The 18,773-nt window shown below is 38.4% G+C and overlaps 1 protein-coding gene across 3 annotated transcripts in view; it reads left to right on the top strand.

Annotated features, from left to right (window-relative positions):
* The window catches only part of LOC149080580 (uncharacterized), a 32,797-nt gene extending 15,245 nt beyond the window's left edge, over positions 1–17,552 (top strand). For 2 of the 3 annotated variants that reach the window (XM_089239715.1, XM_089239718.1), the window contains exons 11-14: positions 7,447–7,608; positions 14,578–14,740; positions 16,912–17,054; positions 17,239–17,414. In XM_089239715.1, the coding sequence (XP_089095841.1) occupies positions 7,447–7,608; positions 14,578–14,740; positions 16,912–17,054; positions 17,239–17,287 (517 nt within the window). In that variant the 3' untranslated portion in view covers positions 17,288–17,414. Of the gene's footprint in view, positions 1–7,446; positions 7,609–14,577; positions 14,741–16,911; positions 17,055–17,238 lie in introns of all 3 variants that reach the window. The other variant, XM_089239716.1, reaches the window with a different exon arrangement.
* The last annotated feature ends 1,221 nt before the right edge of the window (positions 17,553–18,773 follow it).

Below are 18,773 nucleotides of genomic sequence, written 5' to 3' on the forward strand. Positions count from 1 at the left end.
GGACTTTTTTTGTAGTAAATTTTTAAAACAGAACAGTTCGGAAGTACATAACAAACATTTATCAAGTACTCGCCTGTACTTCAAGGTCATATAATATAAACAAGAATGGGTGTTTGCTATAAAAAAGATGTTTTTGATGGTATGGGGGAAACAGGAAGTGAGTACTGTATTTATAAAACTTTGGCCTATCCGGCCCGCTCTTCCATCACAACACCAGATAGTCTGGAGTTGTCTGTACTGGAGAACTTGGATAATTCAAATTATTGGATAAATTGAATTTTTATTAATTCTTGTTGGATTCCCTATTCAAATTAATTTAAAAACTAAAAAATTATTTTAAAGTTTCATATCAGGAAGCAAATTCAAAGAAGTTATTCCTTGTTAGAAAATAAGTAGGAATTTGTTTTGGAATTAAAATTCTGAAATGATTCCAATAAGCAGAAGCAATGATTCTATAAACCAGATGAAATAAATTAAATTGAATGAATTCGGTTTTTTTGATAAATGAAAACAATAAATGGCTGATTCCATGGACAAGTGATCTCATTGACTCTTCAACTGCAAGAATATATGGAGAAATGCCTCTCTAAATGCACTGTTGAAAAATTTTCCTTTTTATTTTAGCATCAGAAATCAACAAACAATTAGAGCAACTTACCAACAGTTGCAGTATTGGGGTGGCACAAACGGTGCAATTGCACAGGGTGCCGAAGCGAGTTAGAAAAGTTAAGTACACATAAATAGGAAATAATCCTTAAGGTATTTTAATAAAAATTACTGTGCAAAATACACATGAAAAATAACAGTGATGAAAATAAAAATTCAAGGTTTGAGTCAATGAGCAGTGCACATACAGTGCATACTATATACTGATTTCAGTGAAGATAATAATATTAACACTTGCTATAGTAGATCTGCTATAGTTGGTTTTGAGAGTATGCACATACTAACTTTTTTCTTTTTTAACCCTCCCGGAGATACAGGGCAGTTTGCTTTCTCTTTTTTTGTTCAGAAAGTGAGGGAAAAAATAAAGAAAATTGAGAAAGTCATCTCCCTCCATCACCCCATTTTTCTAACAAGAAAAAGAGTGTTTCCCTTCGTTACAGGGAGTGAAAAACATAAGGGGTTATTTTCTTTTGAAGTGATCACCAGAAAGGGCTGAGCTGTCTGCGGGTTCCCAACTCCCCCCTCCCCATTCAAAACATGGAATCAAATTGCCAACATTCTACATATTTTTTAAAAATATTGACGTAAGAAATAATGTCTTTTAAGATTTTTAGCCCCCCCCCTTTTTGAACAGGGATCCTGTGCACTCGGGCACTGTTTTTTTACCCATCTAACAAGGAGCAATTAGAAAAAATGTACAGTATTCTCTACTCTGGGAAACCATGTATTTTGGATCGCGAAATCCTTGGTCCGTTTCTCGCCTCACCAGACTTTCCTAATAGTGCAACGCGTGTATGTAGACCGAAAAGTTATAGCAAACCACACATTCACATGCAACTGAACATCTCTCAGAGTTTCAGAAACCTATGTTTCAGATACCCAGGCCAAAATGAAGCAGGTGCATAAGTAGGGTTGCAACTAAGAACAAAAATCTACTCTGTTTCCCGGAGCTACGCTCCATTTTGGCACGCCACTTACTCCTTGTAATTTTTAATGGAAAAAGTGTAAACTCAATGCTCTTAGTGGTTAACTCTGTGCGTAAGATGTGGCTACACATGGCCACCGAAAAGAATTTTCCTTTTTACCCTTTCAAAAAACTAATGAGGACTAGTTATGACCAATCATAAACCCCCTGTTAATTCTGTTTTCTAAGGAAGAAGGCGAAAAGTGTATTTTTTTATTTTGGGGACGATCTCAAGTTTTTTGCAGCCCTGGGCAAAAACAACTTTTCAGCCCTCTAAAACAGGGTTTCGACCCCCAAGTGCATTAATGTATGCAAATGGGGTTTTTTTGGCTACCCCTCCCGATATTATGCTGAATTTTTGTAGTAAAAAAACAGAACCCCCCTCCGGGAAGGGTAAAAATGGAAAACACCCCACCCCCAAGAATATCCTGTGTACGCTACTTCCCCAGTGTTCATGAACACCCTGGTGTGCACCGGGCTTACATTGGCACCCGAGAATGGCTATCAAACCACTATTGCATAAAAAAGACTATTTGTCAATAAATTTGGACCATAGTTCCCACTGAAAAGAATTTCAAGTGTACCACCCGGCACTTAAATATTTATTTATACAATATTGTTTGGTTGAAGCCTGTACAAGAGGGTGCAGTGATGGGATTTGACATAGGTAATTGATGCTACATTTCAAAATCAGAGATTGAAGTAGTCTACAGAATTTGGAAGGTTGTTCTAATCAATAATTGTACGGGGGGGGGGGGGGACTAAATTTGAAGCAATCTGTGGATGCAAAAAAGCTTTCAATTTTTGGGAGTGGCTTAGTCTATTGGAAAAATGTGAAGATTTAATTAGAATGTGGTTAGTGTCAATGTTAAAATAGCCGTGGATAATTTTGAAAAGTAATGATTGGTGAGTGATATATCTACGGGAGGTAAGTGGGGGGGGGGATATTAAGTTAGCATTTGAGGTGTGTGATGGAAACAGGAAGACCAGCAGTTTAAAATAAAGCCGGTAGATTTATTTTGGATAGATTCCAGCTTATCTATATTGCTTTGTGTATAGGGATCCCAAATTTCACAGGCCTAGGAGAGGACAGGAAGAATATAAGTTTGGAAACATAGATGTCGGAGGTGGTGGGTGGAATATTTGAGGTTACAATGGAGGAAAATAAGTTTTTGAAGACATTTTTGAAATATATTATCCATGTGGCGGTTCCAGTGAAGGTCGGCAGAAATTATCACACCCAGGTATTTGTAGTGGGAAACCTCTGTGATTAAAGAATTATTAATTGAGTAAAGAAATTCAAGGGGGATCTTTTACGGGTAAGTTTCATGAAGACTGTTTTGGAGATGTTTAAGGGTAGTTGCCAAACGAGCACCATTTGAATATAGTGTTAAGGTTGTGCTGGAAAGAATCTTGGTCGGATCTGCTGTAAATTCTTTGATAAATAATGCAATCATCGGTGAAAAGTCTGATGGAGCAATTGATTGATAATGGTAGGCCATTAATATAAATTAGAAATAATAGAGGGGGAGAGGACTGATCCCTCAGGCGTGCCAGACTTGACCCAGAGATATGAGAAGTTTTGGCCCTTGAAACAGACAAACTGACTGCGATCAACAAGGAAGGCCTCCACCCATTTCAGTAATTGAACACATAAGCCAAGGTTTTGGAGTTTAAGAAGAAATTTACTATGGGGCACCCTGTCAAAAGCTTTGGAAAAATCCATGTATACGATATCAGTTTGTAGGTTGTTGTCAATAGCATTAGATAAGTCATGAATGAAAAGGGCTAATTGGGTGGAAATTAAAAATGATGATCTAAAGCTGTGTTGGTTAGGAAAAAAGAAGTTAATTGAGTCAAGGTGTAAATGGGTTTCCTTGGCAACTGTGTGCTCGGAAAGTGCTGTAGTGGTGGGTTGGTAAGAAACGGAGTTAGAGATGGGAAGAGTTAAGGGTACATGGGTTCAAATTCACCCTCCTCTAAATAATTACACTTTTTTGCCGCTGTGGTGGTCGAGTGGTTATAGTGACGGACTCGCGATGCGAGGATCCGTGTTCGAACCCCACAGTGGTGGTCGGCTGAAGTTGGTTTTCTGTGGTTCCCAACTTCAAGGCGCAAATGCGAGCCGATCTCCCCGTTAAAAAGTCTCGCCACAGAGAGCAACAGTCCTACAACGATAAATCATTCAATCATAACACTTCACTCATAGTTCGAAAAAAACTGGTGGCAGATGGCAGCACTACACATAACAAGCATTACAGAGAAACAAAAAACTTCACGTCAGGTTTCACTACACGCACACGCACATTCCCGCATGCACCGATTCGTTGGGGGTTCCGCGGGGGGGGGGGTGTGGGCGGGGTGCATGTGTGATGTAGCAGTATTAGGTAGGGCTCGGGGATCCATGATGTTCTTAAGTCAGCCACCTCGTTGGGCAATTTGCCTGTTGTGGCGTTGTATTTGTATTTGTATTTGTATAAGTTTGCAGCAGGTAGAGGTGATGGCGATTGGTCTAAAATTCAGGGTATTAGAGGGAGGACCTGATTTGTGGATAGGTATTTTATTAATTTTCCAGTCAGAGGGCAAGCGAGAGGTATTCAATGAAACGTTGAAGATAATTAAAAGATAGTTGGAAATTTCATTTGCACAGAATTTTCGAATATGGTTTGGGATCCCATATGGGCCAGAGGAGTGCGGTTTCAATTTTTTCAGTAGATTCAAAAACCCTTCTTTGGAGGAAAAAACCGGACTGGAGTTATGAAGGAAGTCGGAAAAGGAGTATTGAGGAAGGTTGGGATCGGAAGAGAAAACAAAAGCGAAAGCCAGATTGAATTTGGAGGCAATATCAAGGGGAATATCAAGGGGAGAAGTAAAAAATTTGGCATTGGAGATTTTATGGGAAAAAGGGACCAGCAAATTTGGGGCAAAAAAAATTATAAAATTTGACGGGTTTGTAGAAGGATACACTGCTCAAAACAATTAGGGGAGCACATGGTTTTAACAAAATTACGCAAAGATGTATACCGATAACTAACATAAAATTAATCATCCATAATTTAAAGCCTAGCAGGAAACGGAAGAAGAAAACTTCATATGGAAATCAAAGTTCATGACGTCAAAAACCAGAAAAAGGAGATAAGGGCAGAAATCGGGTTGTTGCAGAAACGTCTGTTTTACTGCCGTAACTGTGAAATTCGATTGCGCAGTATTGTTTTTTTGAGACAAGGTGACTTGAGGATGTCTCAACAACGTGATTTACCGGAATAATCCATGGCATGGCGTGTTATAGGCAGACTGGAATCCGGGCAAACACAACGTAGTGTCGCGGACGCTGTTGGAGTCGCCAGAAGTGTTGTTGCAAGGCTGTGGAATCGATTCCAAGAAACAGGAAATGTTAGACGTCGACCAGGGCAAAGTCGGCCACGCGCCACTACAGCAACTGATGACCGGTATATACGGTTAACAGCCCGTCGAAACAGAACAGAGAATGCTACTCAGCTGCAAAGACGGTTGCTCTTGGCAACAGGACGAAGGGTGTCCAGCCAAACAGTACGTAATCGGCTTCACGAGGGAGGGCTCTATGCACGTAGGCCAATGGTCTGCGATCCGTTGACCCCACGCCACCGTGCGGCCCGAAGAAGATGGGCTGCTGAACAGCGAGATTGGGAGCAACATGATTGGAGCCAAGTGCTGTTTGCAGACGAATCCCGATTCAGTCTCGAGTGTGACACCCGACGTGTTCTGGTATGGAGGGACAGGGGCACGAGAAATAACCCCGCATTCGTTCGTGAAAGGTCACAATACAGACGAGCTGGTTGGATGGTATGGGGTGGAATCAGCATAGGCGGACGCACGGACCTGCATATCATTCGGAATGGCACTTTGACGGCCCGAAGGTATGCAGACGAGATACTGCGACCTCATGTCATCCCTTACGCTGGAGCCATTGGAGATTCCTTTGTTTTCCAGGATGATAATGCCTGACCACATAGAGCTCGTCTGATGGAGAACATGCTTGAAGCTGAAACAATACAGCGTATGGAATGGCCAGCGTGCTCTCCTGACCTGAATCCAATCGAGCATGTTTGGGACATGCTTGGACGACGCATTGCTGCGCGACCAAGGCCTCCTGTTACTGTCCGAGACTTGCAGATTGCACTTCTTGAGGAGTGGAACAGTATTCCCCAAAGTCTGATTGATAACCTCATCGCATCCATGGCAAACAGGTGTACAGCAGTCTTAGCTGTTCGAGGAGACCACACGCCCTATTAAAACTCATGCATCATGTCTAAACAGTACTTTTTTTATCGTTTACATGTAACCAAATTGTTGCCCTAAATCATCTTTTCATGTTTTTTCCATATTTTCAAAGAATGAAAGCTTAATTCCAAATTTTTTTACATCTTTTTTCTGGATTGCACATTGATACGCGTGTACTATCCATTGTATGCCAATACGTGGCTGTCTCGCACGGTTTTATTCACTTTTTTGCTTGCTCCCCCTAATTGTTTTGAGCAGTGTATTTTGAGGGAGCCACTGATAAACATGTTCCTTAGTTGACAAAAGTTTGAGAACCAGTAGTTTAATCCCACAGAAAGGACACAGATAATAAATAACCCAGAAATTTTAGGTGTTCTTTGTTGGAGGCAAATTTGGTGCTAATATAGTGTAGATATTTCTGGTAATACCTTGGGCCATCAAATTAGAATAGGGGGAATAAGTCAGGTCAAAACAAGCTATATTATCTTTCAAAGCATTGTGAAGACCACCACAGTAAAATGACACAAAGCTAACAAATTTTTATGGCACCTTGTTTCGAAGAGGAGTCTGTCTGACATTTTCAGTAACATGGGCAGTCAAGATATTCTTAAGCCAAAAGAACACCATACTATAGAGATAGCTCTAGTATAGTGTAGGCCGAAGGGGGGGAGGAGCTCCTGAGATGACTCGAAACTTTGCATGTTTGGATTCAAAAGAGTATTTGAATTGAGGATTGGAAAATGTTGATAAAGAGTGAAATGATCCAAAACAGAGAAGCAGAGTAACCTCATTTCAGAAATCAGCTTCTGTAGAGACCAGCAGCACTTTTTGGAAGTACAGGAAAAGAGGTAGGTGTGTGTGTGTGCATATTTTTTTGTTTGTTTGGAGGTGAAGTAAAAGAGTTGAATAGCCATTTCAACACTCAAAAGTTTTATATTTATCTGCACTTGTTCACCCTCTCACACTTTCCCTTCAAAATGACTTTGATGTGTAAAAATCTGCCAAAGTAAACACAGACATGACGAATCTGTCAATAAATGAATGCCGCTTTGTCGCCTGGCACCAGCCCTGAGTATGAAAGATTTTGTTCTTATTTTACAATATGCTACTACTACTTAACCGTACATACACTTCGTACACATTCCTCTTCAGAATTTCTATCGAATCTGCACATGCCGGAATGTATGTTCTGAGTGAATGTGTGGCTGTAACATATCTGATGTAGAGTTGCACTTGTTTTGTGTTCATGCTGCCACCTGTCTTCCATTTTCTGAAGTAAAGGTGGGAATGCTTGAATTTTTGTGTTATGCCAGTATCGTGTTGTAGGTCTGCCTGCTCTCTGCGGAGAGACTTTTTTAAATTGGAGACTGGCTTGTGTGTGTGTGCATTCGGGCCTCGAAGCTTAAAAACCTGCAGAAAACATTTACTATATGCTATCACTTTGGCGTGTATTCTCATAAGTTTTTTTTTAAATCCTTTTATCTAGATACATTTCATTATCTCCATGTTTGAACCTATCTGAATTTAGTTTTGCATTGCCTTACTTCTAATTTTAGGCTTTATTCAAAAAAGAAAACCAAACGTCATAGAGATTTGGACAGAAACAGCAACTTTGATATCATCACTGATGAAGAAATTGAGAATTCACTATCAAATTCTAGTCCTTACAATGCATCACTGGATGAAAAGATGTACCTAGATACAAATGTTGACTTGAGGTAAATTACATTTTGTTATTCCTTTCCTTTTATTAATTGATTTTGAACACAAGCTACGAATTATGTACATTATGAAATTTAAAATTCAGATGAAATTTTTGCCATCTCCATCATATGTATATACATATATGCAAGGTGGATGCTATTGACCGCCTAATAATTACACATGATTCCTTGTGAAAAACTATTATAGAAAAGTGTTTTCCATTTTAGAATGGGACAAATATTAAGGGAGTTATTAAGTTTTGAAATTTTGTGATACACCAATTTTCTAATGGTCAGTTATATGCAGCAAACACCCAACTGAAAAAAATTTTCCCCATGCAACGGGTTGCCTTTAATTGGCCATATTCATCCTCGTTAGAAGCCAAGTTTAGTTATTTTCTTTCATGATTAGTGCTTTTTCTTCTTTGTGTAGAGGGATGTTAACCTTGTTATTTTACATGTTACCTTCGCCCCACTGTAATGGCAAATTTATCACCAGATTTGTAAAGTGTTAGCCAAACAAGATCTACTGGAAAAATTGTTTTCCAAAATCAAAACTTTTTTGCCAAAATGTGTTACTTTTTTTTTCTTCACTGTTAAGTGAAATTTTTTGAGGAAAAGGACAAAAAAAAAATAGTTTGCACAGCTTTAGCTTTCTTGATTACGCTCAGGGTTGTGCATTGCTATCAGCTTAAAACTCCCAAGTGATACGTTTGGTGCACTTACAGAGAATTTGGCAGGATTCAAAAGTGACGTCAGCAATTTTTAATTTTTATAACTCCATAATTATTGGTCAAATCAAAAAGCTGAAAACACTTTTTCCATATTAGTTTTTCACAATTAATCACATGTGTAATTATTGGGCAGTCGATAGTATCTACCCTGTATATACATAAAATTATATATATTTTAGTTTTGATTTTATTATATACTGGGGGGCTCTGCCCCCCTGCTGCCTTTGGCGGCCAAACACCCCCCCCCCCCACTTCTCTTCACAACATATCTTGTTTATTTCGTCCCACTTCATCAGCGTGCTATGGAAAGAGACGTGTGAAAGCACCAGCTTACTGAAGAAGCGAATTTTAATAAAAATAATGATAAAGCAACAAAAAACAAATGAGATTCATCAAGCACCCCCAGAAACTGGGGCCCCAGATTCAATTCGCTGAATTTTAGTGGGGCCCACACTGGATATATCTCGGGCTACCGATGTGTTGCAAATTTTACAATGTTAAACAACAAAAATCAATGAGATACATCCAGGGGCCCCGAATTAGAACCTATCAACATTCCCATGGGGCACTGACCTGGAAGCTTGTCGGACACATCCCTGTAAGGGGCCACAAAAATTTTTCATTTTTTTCAATTTTGCAACGAATAAAATCCAGGGCCCCACATCCAGTAGCGGGAACACAATACGCAGATTTTTAGTGGGAAATCCAGACTGGATTTATCTCGGTCTTCCACTGTTGCAAATTGTATAATTTTAAAAAACAAAAAGAATCAGATTCATCCAGAGCCCCAAAATGAAACCTGTAAACAGGGGGGCCCCGACTTGGAAGCTTGTTGGTCATCCCCCACTGCGAGTGCCATGAAAAATTTTCATTTGTATTCGTTTTACCAATGAATAAAAGCTAGGGCCCCCAATCAGTTGCCCGTTGTATTCGCATACTTTTAGTGGGGCCCCAGACTGTCTTTATCTCGGGCATCCGCTGTTGCAAATTCTGCAACAGAAAATAATGAGATTCATCCAGGTCCCCCAAAATGAAACCTGTAAACATGGGCCCCCGACTTGGAAGCTTGTCAGTCATCCCCCGCTGCGATTGCCGTGAAACATTTTCATTTGTATTCGTTTTACCAACGAATAAAATCCAGGGCCCCCAACCTATTACCCGGGACACCAATTCACATACTTTTAGTGGGGCCCCAGACTGGCTTTATCTCGGGCATCTGCTGTTGCAAATTCTTCAACAGAAAAGAATGAGATTCATCCAGGGCCCCCAAAATGAAACCTGTACACGTGGGGGCCCCGACTTGGAAGCTTGTCGGTCATCCCCCGCTGCGATTGCCATGAAACATTTTCATTTGTATTCGTTTTACCAACGAATAAAATCGAGGGCCTCAACCAATTACCCAGGACACCAATTCGCATACTTTTATTGGGGCCCCAGACTGGCTTTATCTCGGGCTTCGCTGTTGCAAATTCTACAACAGAAAAGAATGAGATCCATCCAGGGCCCCTAAAATGAAACCTGTATTGTAAACATGGGGCCCGACTTGGAATCTTGTCGGTCATCCCCCGGTGCAAATGCCATGAAAAATTTTCATTTGTATTCATTTTACCAACAAATAAAATCCAGGACCACCCACGCAACTACCCGTGACCGAATTCGCAAATTTTTTGGAGCCCCCAGACTGGATATATCTTGTGCTTCCGCTATCGCAAATTTTTCAACGTTAAAGCAGCAAGAAAACAATGAGATCCATCAAGGGCCCCTGGAAATGAAAACTTTTAACTTTCCCATGAAGGTATACGTACAATCCCCCCGGGTACCCCGACCCTGTGTGTTGGGAGCACTGTTGTTATATGTATATTATACATATACAGACCTCTCGGCATGACCCCCCCTCCCCTCCACAAGAGCAGGGCTGACAGGACCAGAACGATTCTTATCACTTTTTGATTTTTCACACTATAAATTAACCACAGAGGGGCCCTGAAAAGCTGGTTTGGGGGCTCGCCATCAAAATTCCAGCTTAAGGGCCCTGCTGTAGGATATGGGAGCCTCTCGGTACATGCACATAACATGGTCCCGATGGGTCAAATGGGTCCCAATATGTGCTAGAGTTAAATGAATACTTGACCCAAAATCGTAACCGACTTCCGTAACACAAAAACGTAACAGATTTCCGTCACTCAAAAACTTCACCCACTTCCGTCACTCGGTTGCTTAGCAACAGGCCCTTTTCGAGTTTGTGATTTTATATTATAGAGTAGGTATACAACAGGGTGATTAGCTTCTGTGTGTACGAACTTCCGGGAGGAATAGGTGACTCAAAGATGAATCGGAATCGCATAGCAATGCCTGGTCAGAAATGTATTCGTCACGCAATAAAGGGTGGTGTTGGGGAGCCGGTAAAACATCTGCGCAGGCGAACTGCCATTCGACAACCAAACTACAGAAATAGTAGGATGGAAGGTCAGACAAATATGTTGAGTTAGCATATATCCATCTAGCATATGGAGCTCATGATTGTAACTGGCAAGTCGCTGTGCACCTATACTGGGATTGCTACTTGATGAGACGTATTCCACACCACCAGGTGTTTGCACAGCTACATCAAAGAGATTATATGAAGGGTTCCTTTAAGAGACGTTCCGTGAATCGGGGACGAATGACACTGATCCCTGAAATGGAAAAGATGGTACTTCATCATGTAGATGACAGCAAATGAGCAATCACTACTCACTGCTGTCTTTTCCAAATCATCATCTGGAGGATCCTGAACTCAAACTAATTGCACCCATGCCATTAGCAGTAGGTACAGAGAAGGTTGCTACAATACACATAACTCACATTTATGGGCGGTGGACTACTCTTCATCCTACACAAATATGCGTAGCATAACGCTGGTTTGCGGTCAATGCTTGGGGCTGGCATCATAGGGGATCACTTAATAAGGCTATATCTCTTGCCTAGTTTGAATGGATGGTGTTGTAGGATTTTTTGGAGGAAGTTTTGCATGAACTCAATGACCAGCAGATCGAGCAGCTGCTGCGCCATGGTATGTAGTTCCAGCATGATGAAGTCCCAACCTGTTTCACCAGTGGGGTTCGAGCATACCTAAATAACACATTTGGAAAACAGTGGATCTGCTGTAGTGATCCCATTGAGGGGCGCGGTAGCCCAGGTCGATAAGATACTCGCCTAAAGTACCAAAGGATATGCAGAGGTGTCGCGAGTTCGATACCCGGTTCGTCCTTGTCAGAAAACTTTCCTGACATAGGGGTACAACAGAAACGGCGACATGACCACAGAAAACATTGCTACCGCAGGGAGTCCCCCATCGAGGGGTTAGCGTACCAACCCCTCGACGAGTATAAAAAGAAGCCCGCCGTTCGGAATCGGCAATAAATTGTAGGTCCCGGTCTAATTAGCCCTCGTGTGCAGAAAATGACCGTGGTGCGACAAAAAAATGATCAAATGATCCCATTGATTAGCCAGAATGGTTGCCAGAACCCAGGAAAAAATCCTCCTTGGATTTTTTTCCTGGGGTTACTTGAAAAATCTGGTGTATGAGACATCTAGCAGCAAGGAGAATATTGTTGTACACATTTTCATAGTTGCCACTGCCGTTCGAGAAATGTCCAGCATATTTCAAAACGTCTGTGAGTCCATGTGCCGTTGATGTCAGGCTTGTGTTACAGCTGGTGGCCAAAATGTTGAACACTTCCTGTGGTATCACACTTCCTCTTGATATCACAATTGTTACATTTTGATGAATAAAATAATGTTCCTCACTTATGTGTTGCTTGTTCATTTCTTGTGTTTTTTGGACACTGGCATGATGAATGCATTTCTTACCCTGCATTGCTATGTGATTCCGATTGTGTCTTTAAAAAGTCACCTACTTCTCTAAAAAGTTAGTACACATGGTAGTGAATCACCCTATATAAAGGGTGTTTCAGTAAGTACACAGTTTTTAAAAATGCAATAAATCAGCCAAAATTGAAGCAAAATTCTAAAATTTTATTTAATTTCACGCAATATATACTTCGATTTAATAATGGAAAACGATATTGAGCATATGTTCACCTCCACTTTCTCTGCCGGCAGTCATCTGATCATTGAAATTAATGATAACTCTGTGTTCAAACATCATGGTTTAGACTGGGTGATTTTCTGGTTGCAACTGACCCAGATTCTTCAAATTTCTGTGCTAACCTTGAAACTGTTGTTGCGGTAGGGGCATTGTCACGTCCAAAGGTCGCGCAAAGTTTATGAACAGTCCGTGCGTAGCACTCCCTGTTTTTGTAATGAGTTTTCACAATAAGAATGTGTTGCTCAATACTGGCTATGAAAATGGAAAACAACAAATGGCCGCCTAATCGGAGTGATAATAGATAACGAAAATGATAGGAACAGTGCTGCCAATCTTTAAACAAAAAAATCATGTGCAATTAAAAAACTGTGTAGGCCTACTTAATGAAACACCCTTTATATACATATATTCAAATTAAAGAAGAATATTTTCACACTGCTCTTCCAAATCATAATGTTATTCTTCATTCCCATCCTTTTATCACGTGTATGTGAATAAACAAAAAATTTCTTTCTAAAAATGAAGAAAATTTCTACTGATGATCAACTTCTCTAATTATACCAACAGTAGCCATTTACCTTACAGTTTCAATCAAATCGCCGATACGAAATTGCATTGCCATATTATTTGCATGAAACTAAATCTCTGCTACTAGAAAACAGGCCTTGCACAAATCTTGAATGCTGAGTGCTTACAACAACAATAGCTGTGAAATATTTGCATGTGAAATTATGACCAAAAATCTGATTTGGCAGTTTTTGGACTATGATGTAATTAGATAGTAGAATTGGGAGAAGTTTGAAGTTTCTTTTTCTAATTTTCCTTTACTAATTGTTCTTTAACCTATCTTTGAGTCAAGTCAAATCTGATTACTTAATAGACTTCTTAATTGACAGGAGGGGGATATACTTTTGCATGTCCACCTTTATTCACTGTCATGTGAAATGAAAGTCAACAATGCTATACTTTAGTAAATATCACATTTCCTTCTGGAAAGACGAGTTGAAGATACAGTCTGACCCGTTTATAACGAAGTCGGAAAAAACAGTGAAACTATTCGTTATCCGTGAACTTGCAAGTAAAATAAAACATTTCTCATTCGCGGTACACATTTTTCAGTAATCTGAGCCACCTTAAAATGAATAGATTAAAATAATGTATTTAAAGATTTAAAAAAAATAAATTTGATTAAAAAATCTCACGTTATTGAATATATCAACAAAAGTATGTGTTAATCATTGCTTTTTTTCTCCCTTGATAATTTTGTGGACTTTAAGATTTTGTGTTAAATCATTTTCGCCAAAAAAGCATGCAAAATATAATACTTTTTCTTTTAGTAATAGCATGGACACTGGGGAATTTTTCCATCTGATTTCTTTGAACCATTTAAAGAAAAAATAACAAACTTCTAATAATCCTGAATTTTTTTTGATACCTCACTTTCTTTTTCATTTTTGGCTTTCAACTAACTGAATTGCTACAATTTTTGAAGCAATGCGTAGTGTTTGGACATGGACATTCTCAAAATTAATTTGCACACAATGAAACCACTACAACCAACGTCCAAATCTAGCATTGGAATGGCAAATATGCACTTAAGATGGTTTAGAGGTTAGATTCTTGGGAATAAATAACCTCAATCCTTTCTTCCTAATGAGTTTTTTTGCGAACAAATGAAGATTTAACAGCGAAAAATATGGGGAAAAAATTGGATTTTTCAGTGCCGAAAACTGCTCTAAAACGTCTTCCAAGGAGAGAAAGGAGACATCAGTTTCAGAAAGGTAAATTTTTACAGATAAGAAGATTTAGATAAGATTACAAAGAAATTTATGACAATATCATGTTTGAAAATGGGTTGAAAATTTGTTATAGGCGTACTTTGCTTACATCAATGCTCGCTATAAGCAATCAAAATAGTATATATGAACAATAGGAAAGTCACGTGATACTGAAAAACTTCGTTATGTGTAAAAATTTGTAATATAAATGTTGTTCATTATAAATGAGTTCATGTATGACTTAAAACGAGCATGTGGGACTTAATCTAATTTTTTTTTTCTTTTTTTGTAGAGGTAAAAAACTTATTTTTTTAAAGTTATTTTGTAATTTTTTTTTCTGATTTCTATGAAGTACTTGCAATAAAATATTTTTATTTTCCAGTGTATCTTTAACACTTACACGCACAACTAATGAAATAAAAGCAACAGAAGATGCAGGAATCAGTGGTACAGTTTGGATTAATGCTGGAATGCATTGTGGAATACCGATTCTCTGTGATGTAGCACCTACTGAAATACGATGGAAATTTACATGCAGTGCTAAGGTTCATATATCTTATATAAACATGTTATATATATTTATCAATAGATACAGGTTCTTTACTTGTATGAATGAAGTTTATGAGGTTATCAATGAAAATATTTTGTTTATAATTCTAATAAACATTTATACGTAACAAAAAATGCAAGTACTATAGTTTTTTCCAGTTGCAGTTAATTTTCTGGATAAAAATTCTGAAAATGTGTGAATTACGCATCTGGAATTTGCTGTAAGACAGATGTAATAGCAAAATTTGATGGTTACAAAAATATGTAAGGGGCTGTTCAAGTATTACGTAAGCAAAGTTTTAGCCATTTTTGACCCCCTCCTGTCAGCAAAAGTAAGCAAAACGCTGACCCCCCCCCCCCCCCCCGTCATCAAAATTTCGTCATCAGTACTGCCCCTCTGAATCCGAACGCATATTGGTGGGATAAGAGACGTACACGAGGGGGGGGGGGGTGTGTGCACCGTGCCCCCCTTGCATGATCAAAAATGTATTTTTTTAATGCAAAAAAAATTTTTTTTTAATCTAAATTTCGGAAGAAAATACCTTTAAATGTTATTATAATAAATTTCTGTTAATTTCAATGTTATTTGAAGGCAATGAACTCAAAATTTATCTTTAATAAATTCATTGCGACCCACCCTCTATAAGCCATATAATGATAAATCACACAAAAGCCCTTGGCCCGCAGACCAAATATAGCCCGGGGGGTTATCTGATGCGACCTGCCCTCTTCAAACCTAATTTTATGAAAATGAACTAAGCAGCACATTTACGGATCGCTTAAGTGTCTCATGGTACAATTCCAGAACATTTAAGCGGCCCGTGGCACATTTTCAGATCACTTAAATGACCCGGGACACGGTTCCAAAACACTTAAGCGATCCGTGACACATTTAGAGATCCCATGAGTGACATGTGACGTAGTTTCAGAGCACTTAAGTGGCTCCCCCTAGTGAGGTTCTACATCACTCAAATTACTCGCTGCACATTTTCAGATTATTTAAGTGATGGATGGGACAGTTCCAGAGCACTTAAGCAGCCCGGACACATTTCTAGAGCACTTAAGTGGCCCGGACACATTTCTAGAGCACTTAAGCGGCCCGGACACATTTCTAGAGCACTTAAGTGGCCCGGACACATTTCTAGAGCACTTAAGCGGCCCGGACACATTTCTAGAGCACTTAAGCGGCCCGGAGACATTTCCAGATCACTTGGATCCGTGAAAAATTTAGAGATCACTAAAGTGGCTCTGTGTAAGGCACTTATCAATAGGGGGGATGTTACTTCAAGTGCCCACAAACTATTGAAAGGTTATTCTTGTTTTTGGCGCACAGAGTAAGATGCCATTAAAAATATTTCATATTTTCATAAAGGGTGGTTGATGACGTAAGCATGATCCAAACCCCCCTCCCCCCTTGTCATCAAAAGTCAGCAAATCGGAAACCCCCCCCCCCCCCCATCGATGATGACGTAATACTTGAACGGCTCCTAACAATATGTCGTCACAATCTGCTGCTACTACTAAACCACACATGCACTCTTTGTCCATATTCCTCTGCAGAACTTCTAATGAGTTGGTGCATGTTGGAATGTACGTGTGCATGCTGTGAAGTTAATATGAAGTTTGTTTCTGTGTAATGCTTGTTATAGTGCTGCTATATAGTTTTTGAACAATGAGTGAAGTGTAATGCTTGAAGATTTGTACCGTTATAGGCCTGTTGTTCTCTGCGGCGAGACTTTTAATGGGGTATTTACGCCTCAACATTGGAACGACAGAAAACCCACTTCAGCCGACCACCCACTATCTGCTGCTGGTAAAAGTTTTTAATGGGCAGCCTTTCTTATTATGCGCACATGTAATCAACAAAATTGTAATTAAAAAAAATTACATAAACTTTGTATCTCAAGCACCCTGTTATTTGTCTTTCATATTTCTATATTCCTTTACACATCAGTCAGGCACAATTGATTGCGTAGTGTGGTGGGTTCTAATGATTTAGCTGATTGGTATATGTGTATAATTCGAATGAAGAGGATGATATTAAAACTATTTATTTTAATTTTTTTTTTTTTTTGATTGAAGCTGAGTGTTTCAATGCTGCACATTTCTTCATCTCTTACCTGTTTATACCTAATGGAAAAATTTCATTCAATTTTTTTTTTTTCAGACTTTAACCTTTTCTATAATCAGGAAAATTGAGGAAAATTCACAAGACCATCTGTTTAATAGCAATTTTTTGAAAAAAGAAGATGGCATTATTTTGACACATACTGGTTTATACACAATTCTTTTTGATAATTCATTTTCAAGGTAATAATTTTTTGTATAATTTTTTCTTTTTTTCCAAGAAGTTTTCATGCATATTTTGATGTCATATGGCATCTGATTTGTTTATTAATTTTTTAATTAACCTGCAGTTTGAAGAGTAATAATATTTATAGTACTTTGACTGTTAAATCTCTTAATGAGTTTTCCCCCCCCATTCCATTTATAGGGTGAAAGCTAGAAAAGTGCAATATACACTATGGGCAGAGCAAAAATAATGTCTAATGCGTGATGTGTTTCGTGAGAGACGTATTTTTGTCTACCAAAAATATTCACAGTTTTTATATATGTTATACATTATATATGGAGTTATATAGGCTATATAAATTCTGTTGGTAGGTCTGGGGCTGTAAATGACATTTTAATGATTTCTGTAGATATGTCTTTTTTTAGTTTTGCTTCTTTTGTTAATATGCTTTCATTAATATCAATTTTTTTTACACTCTGGTAGAAGAGCATAATAAATCAGATGTAATGCCTTTTGATTAAGTGTGATGTGCCTGTAATGCATATGAGATTTTATTGTAAAATATTTTATTTCTGATTTTCTTGTATAGTGTGCATGTAAAATTTTAGCTTTTGCTTAATTGTAAATTGTTCATTTGTCCTAAAATTCCATTGATTATGCTCATTAGGTTCATTCCATTGCTTTCCTCTTATTCTTTTCATGTATAAGTGGTTGAAAGATTTGGTTTTTACAAGGTGTCCCATTAAGACTGTGTAAACTATGTAGAACAAGAACCCTTGCTCCAAAAAAGCACCATATCTAAAGACTCGTATCCCTATGATCCATAATTTTTAGGTAAAATGTGAAGCAAAATTTATAATGCATATCTGGTGCATAGAAGGGGAACCACAGTGCCCTACAATCAATAATAATTAATGCTCACCAAGCTGCATGTATAAGCAGAGGAGCATCAAGTCCAAGGCAATTTTGCTTGGTAGGAAACTGGTTCTAATTCTGTATGCTACATGCGACATCATATAAATTTGATTTCCCATTTCATACAGAACTATTGGCTGCAAAGATATGGTTCTTTTGTGAACTTTTATCGACTTAGAATAAGGATAGTTTTGGTGCACATTCAATACCAGTGCCAACCTTTTCTTAGCACCCTGTATTGATCATAAATTTAAATATTTTTATCTACTGCCCTCAAAAAAAATTACACATGTATTTAGACCTATAAAGGTTGATGCTTCATGCACAGGATACCCTGTACAGTGGAATCTCCTCTAAATGGATACTTCCCGTCAACAAACACTTTTCTGATTCCAGTTCCGTGGAATAGGACTTTAATGTATTTCAGTTCCCATTAGCGGACAGTAAAATTAGACAAACTGTAATTTATTAATTTTTAGTCATGAACTGAGAATTTATGATATGCAACTAAGATTATTGTTTGATCCCAATCTCACGTATTGGTAAATATGATTTGTCCAGTTACAAAACTCGTTAAGCGCCAACCAGATTTTTTTACAGAAAGTAAAATAGAAACATTTGTAGAGTGTATTTTTTTCGAGCTGACGCATGTTAAAATTTTAAATTTCAAGCAGTCAGCTCAAAAAATACACTCTACAAAAGTTTATTTTTCACTTTCTGTAAAAAATCTGGTTGGCGCTTAACAAGTTTTGCAACTGGACGACTCATATGGTAAATTGTCAATTAATTACTTAATTAACTAAACATAACTATGGTCCAGG

This window comes from Pholcus phalangioides, unplaced genomic scaffold, assembly GCF_987345545.1.
Source record: "Pholcus phalangioides strain wild (caught in Gottingen) unplaced genomic scaffold, Ppha-v1.0 ptg000011l_1, whole genome shotgun sequence".
Classification (NCBI taxonomy): domain Eukaryota; kingdom Metazoa; phylum Arthropoda; class Arachnida; order Araneae; family Pholcidae; genus Pholcus; species Pholcus phalangioides.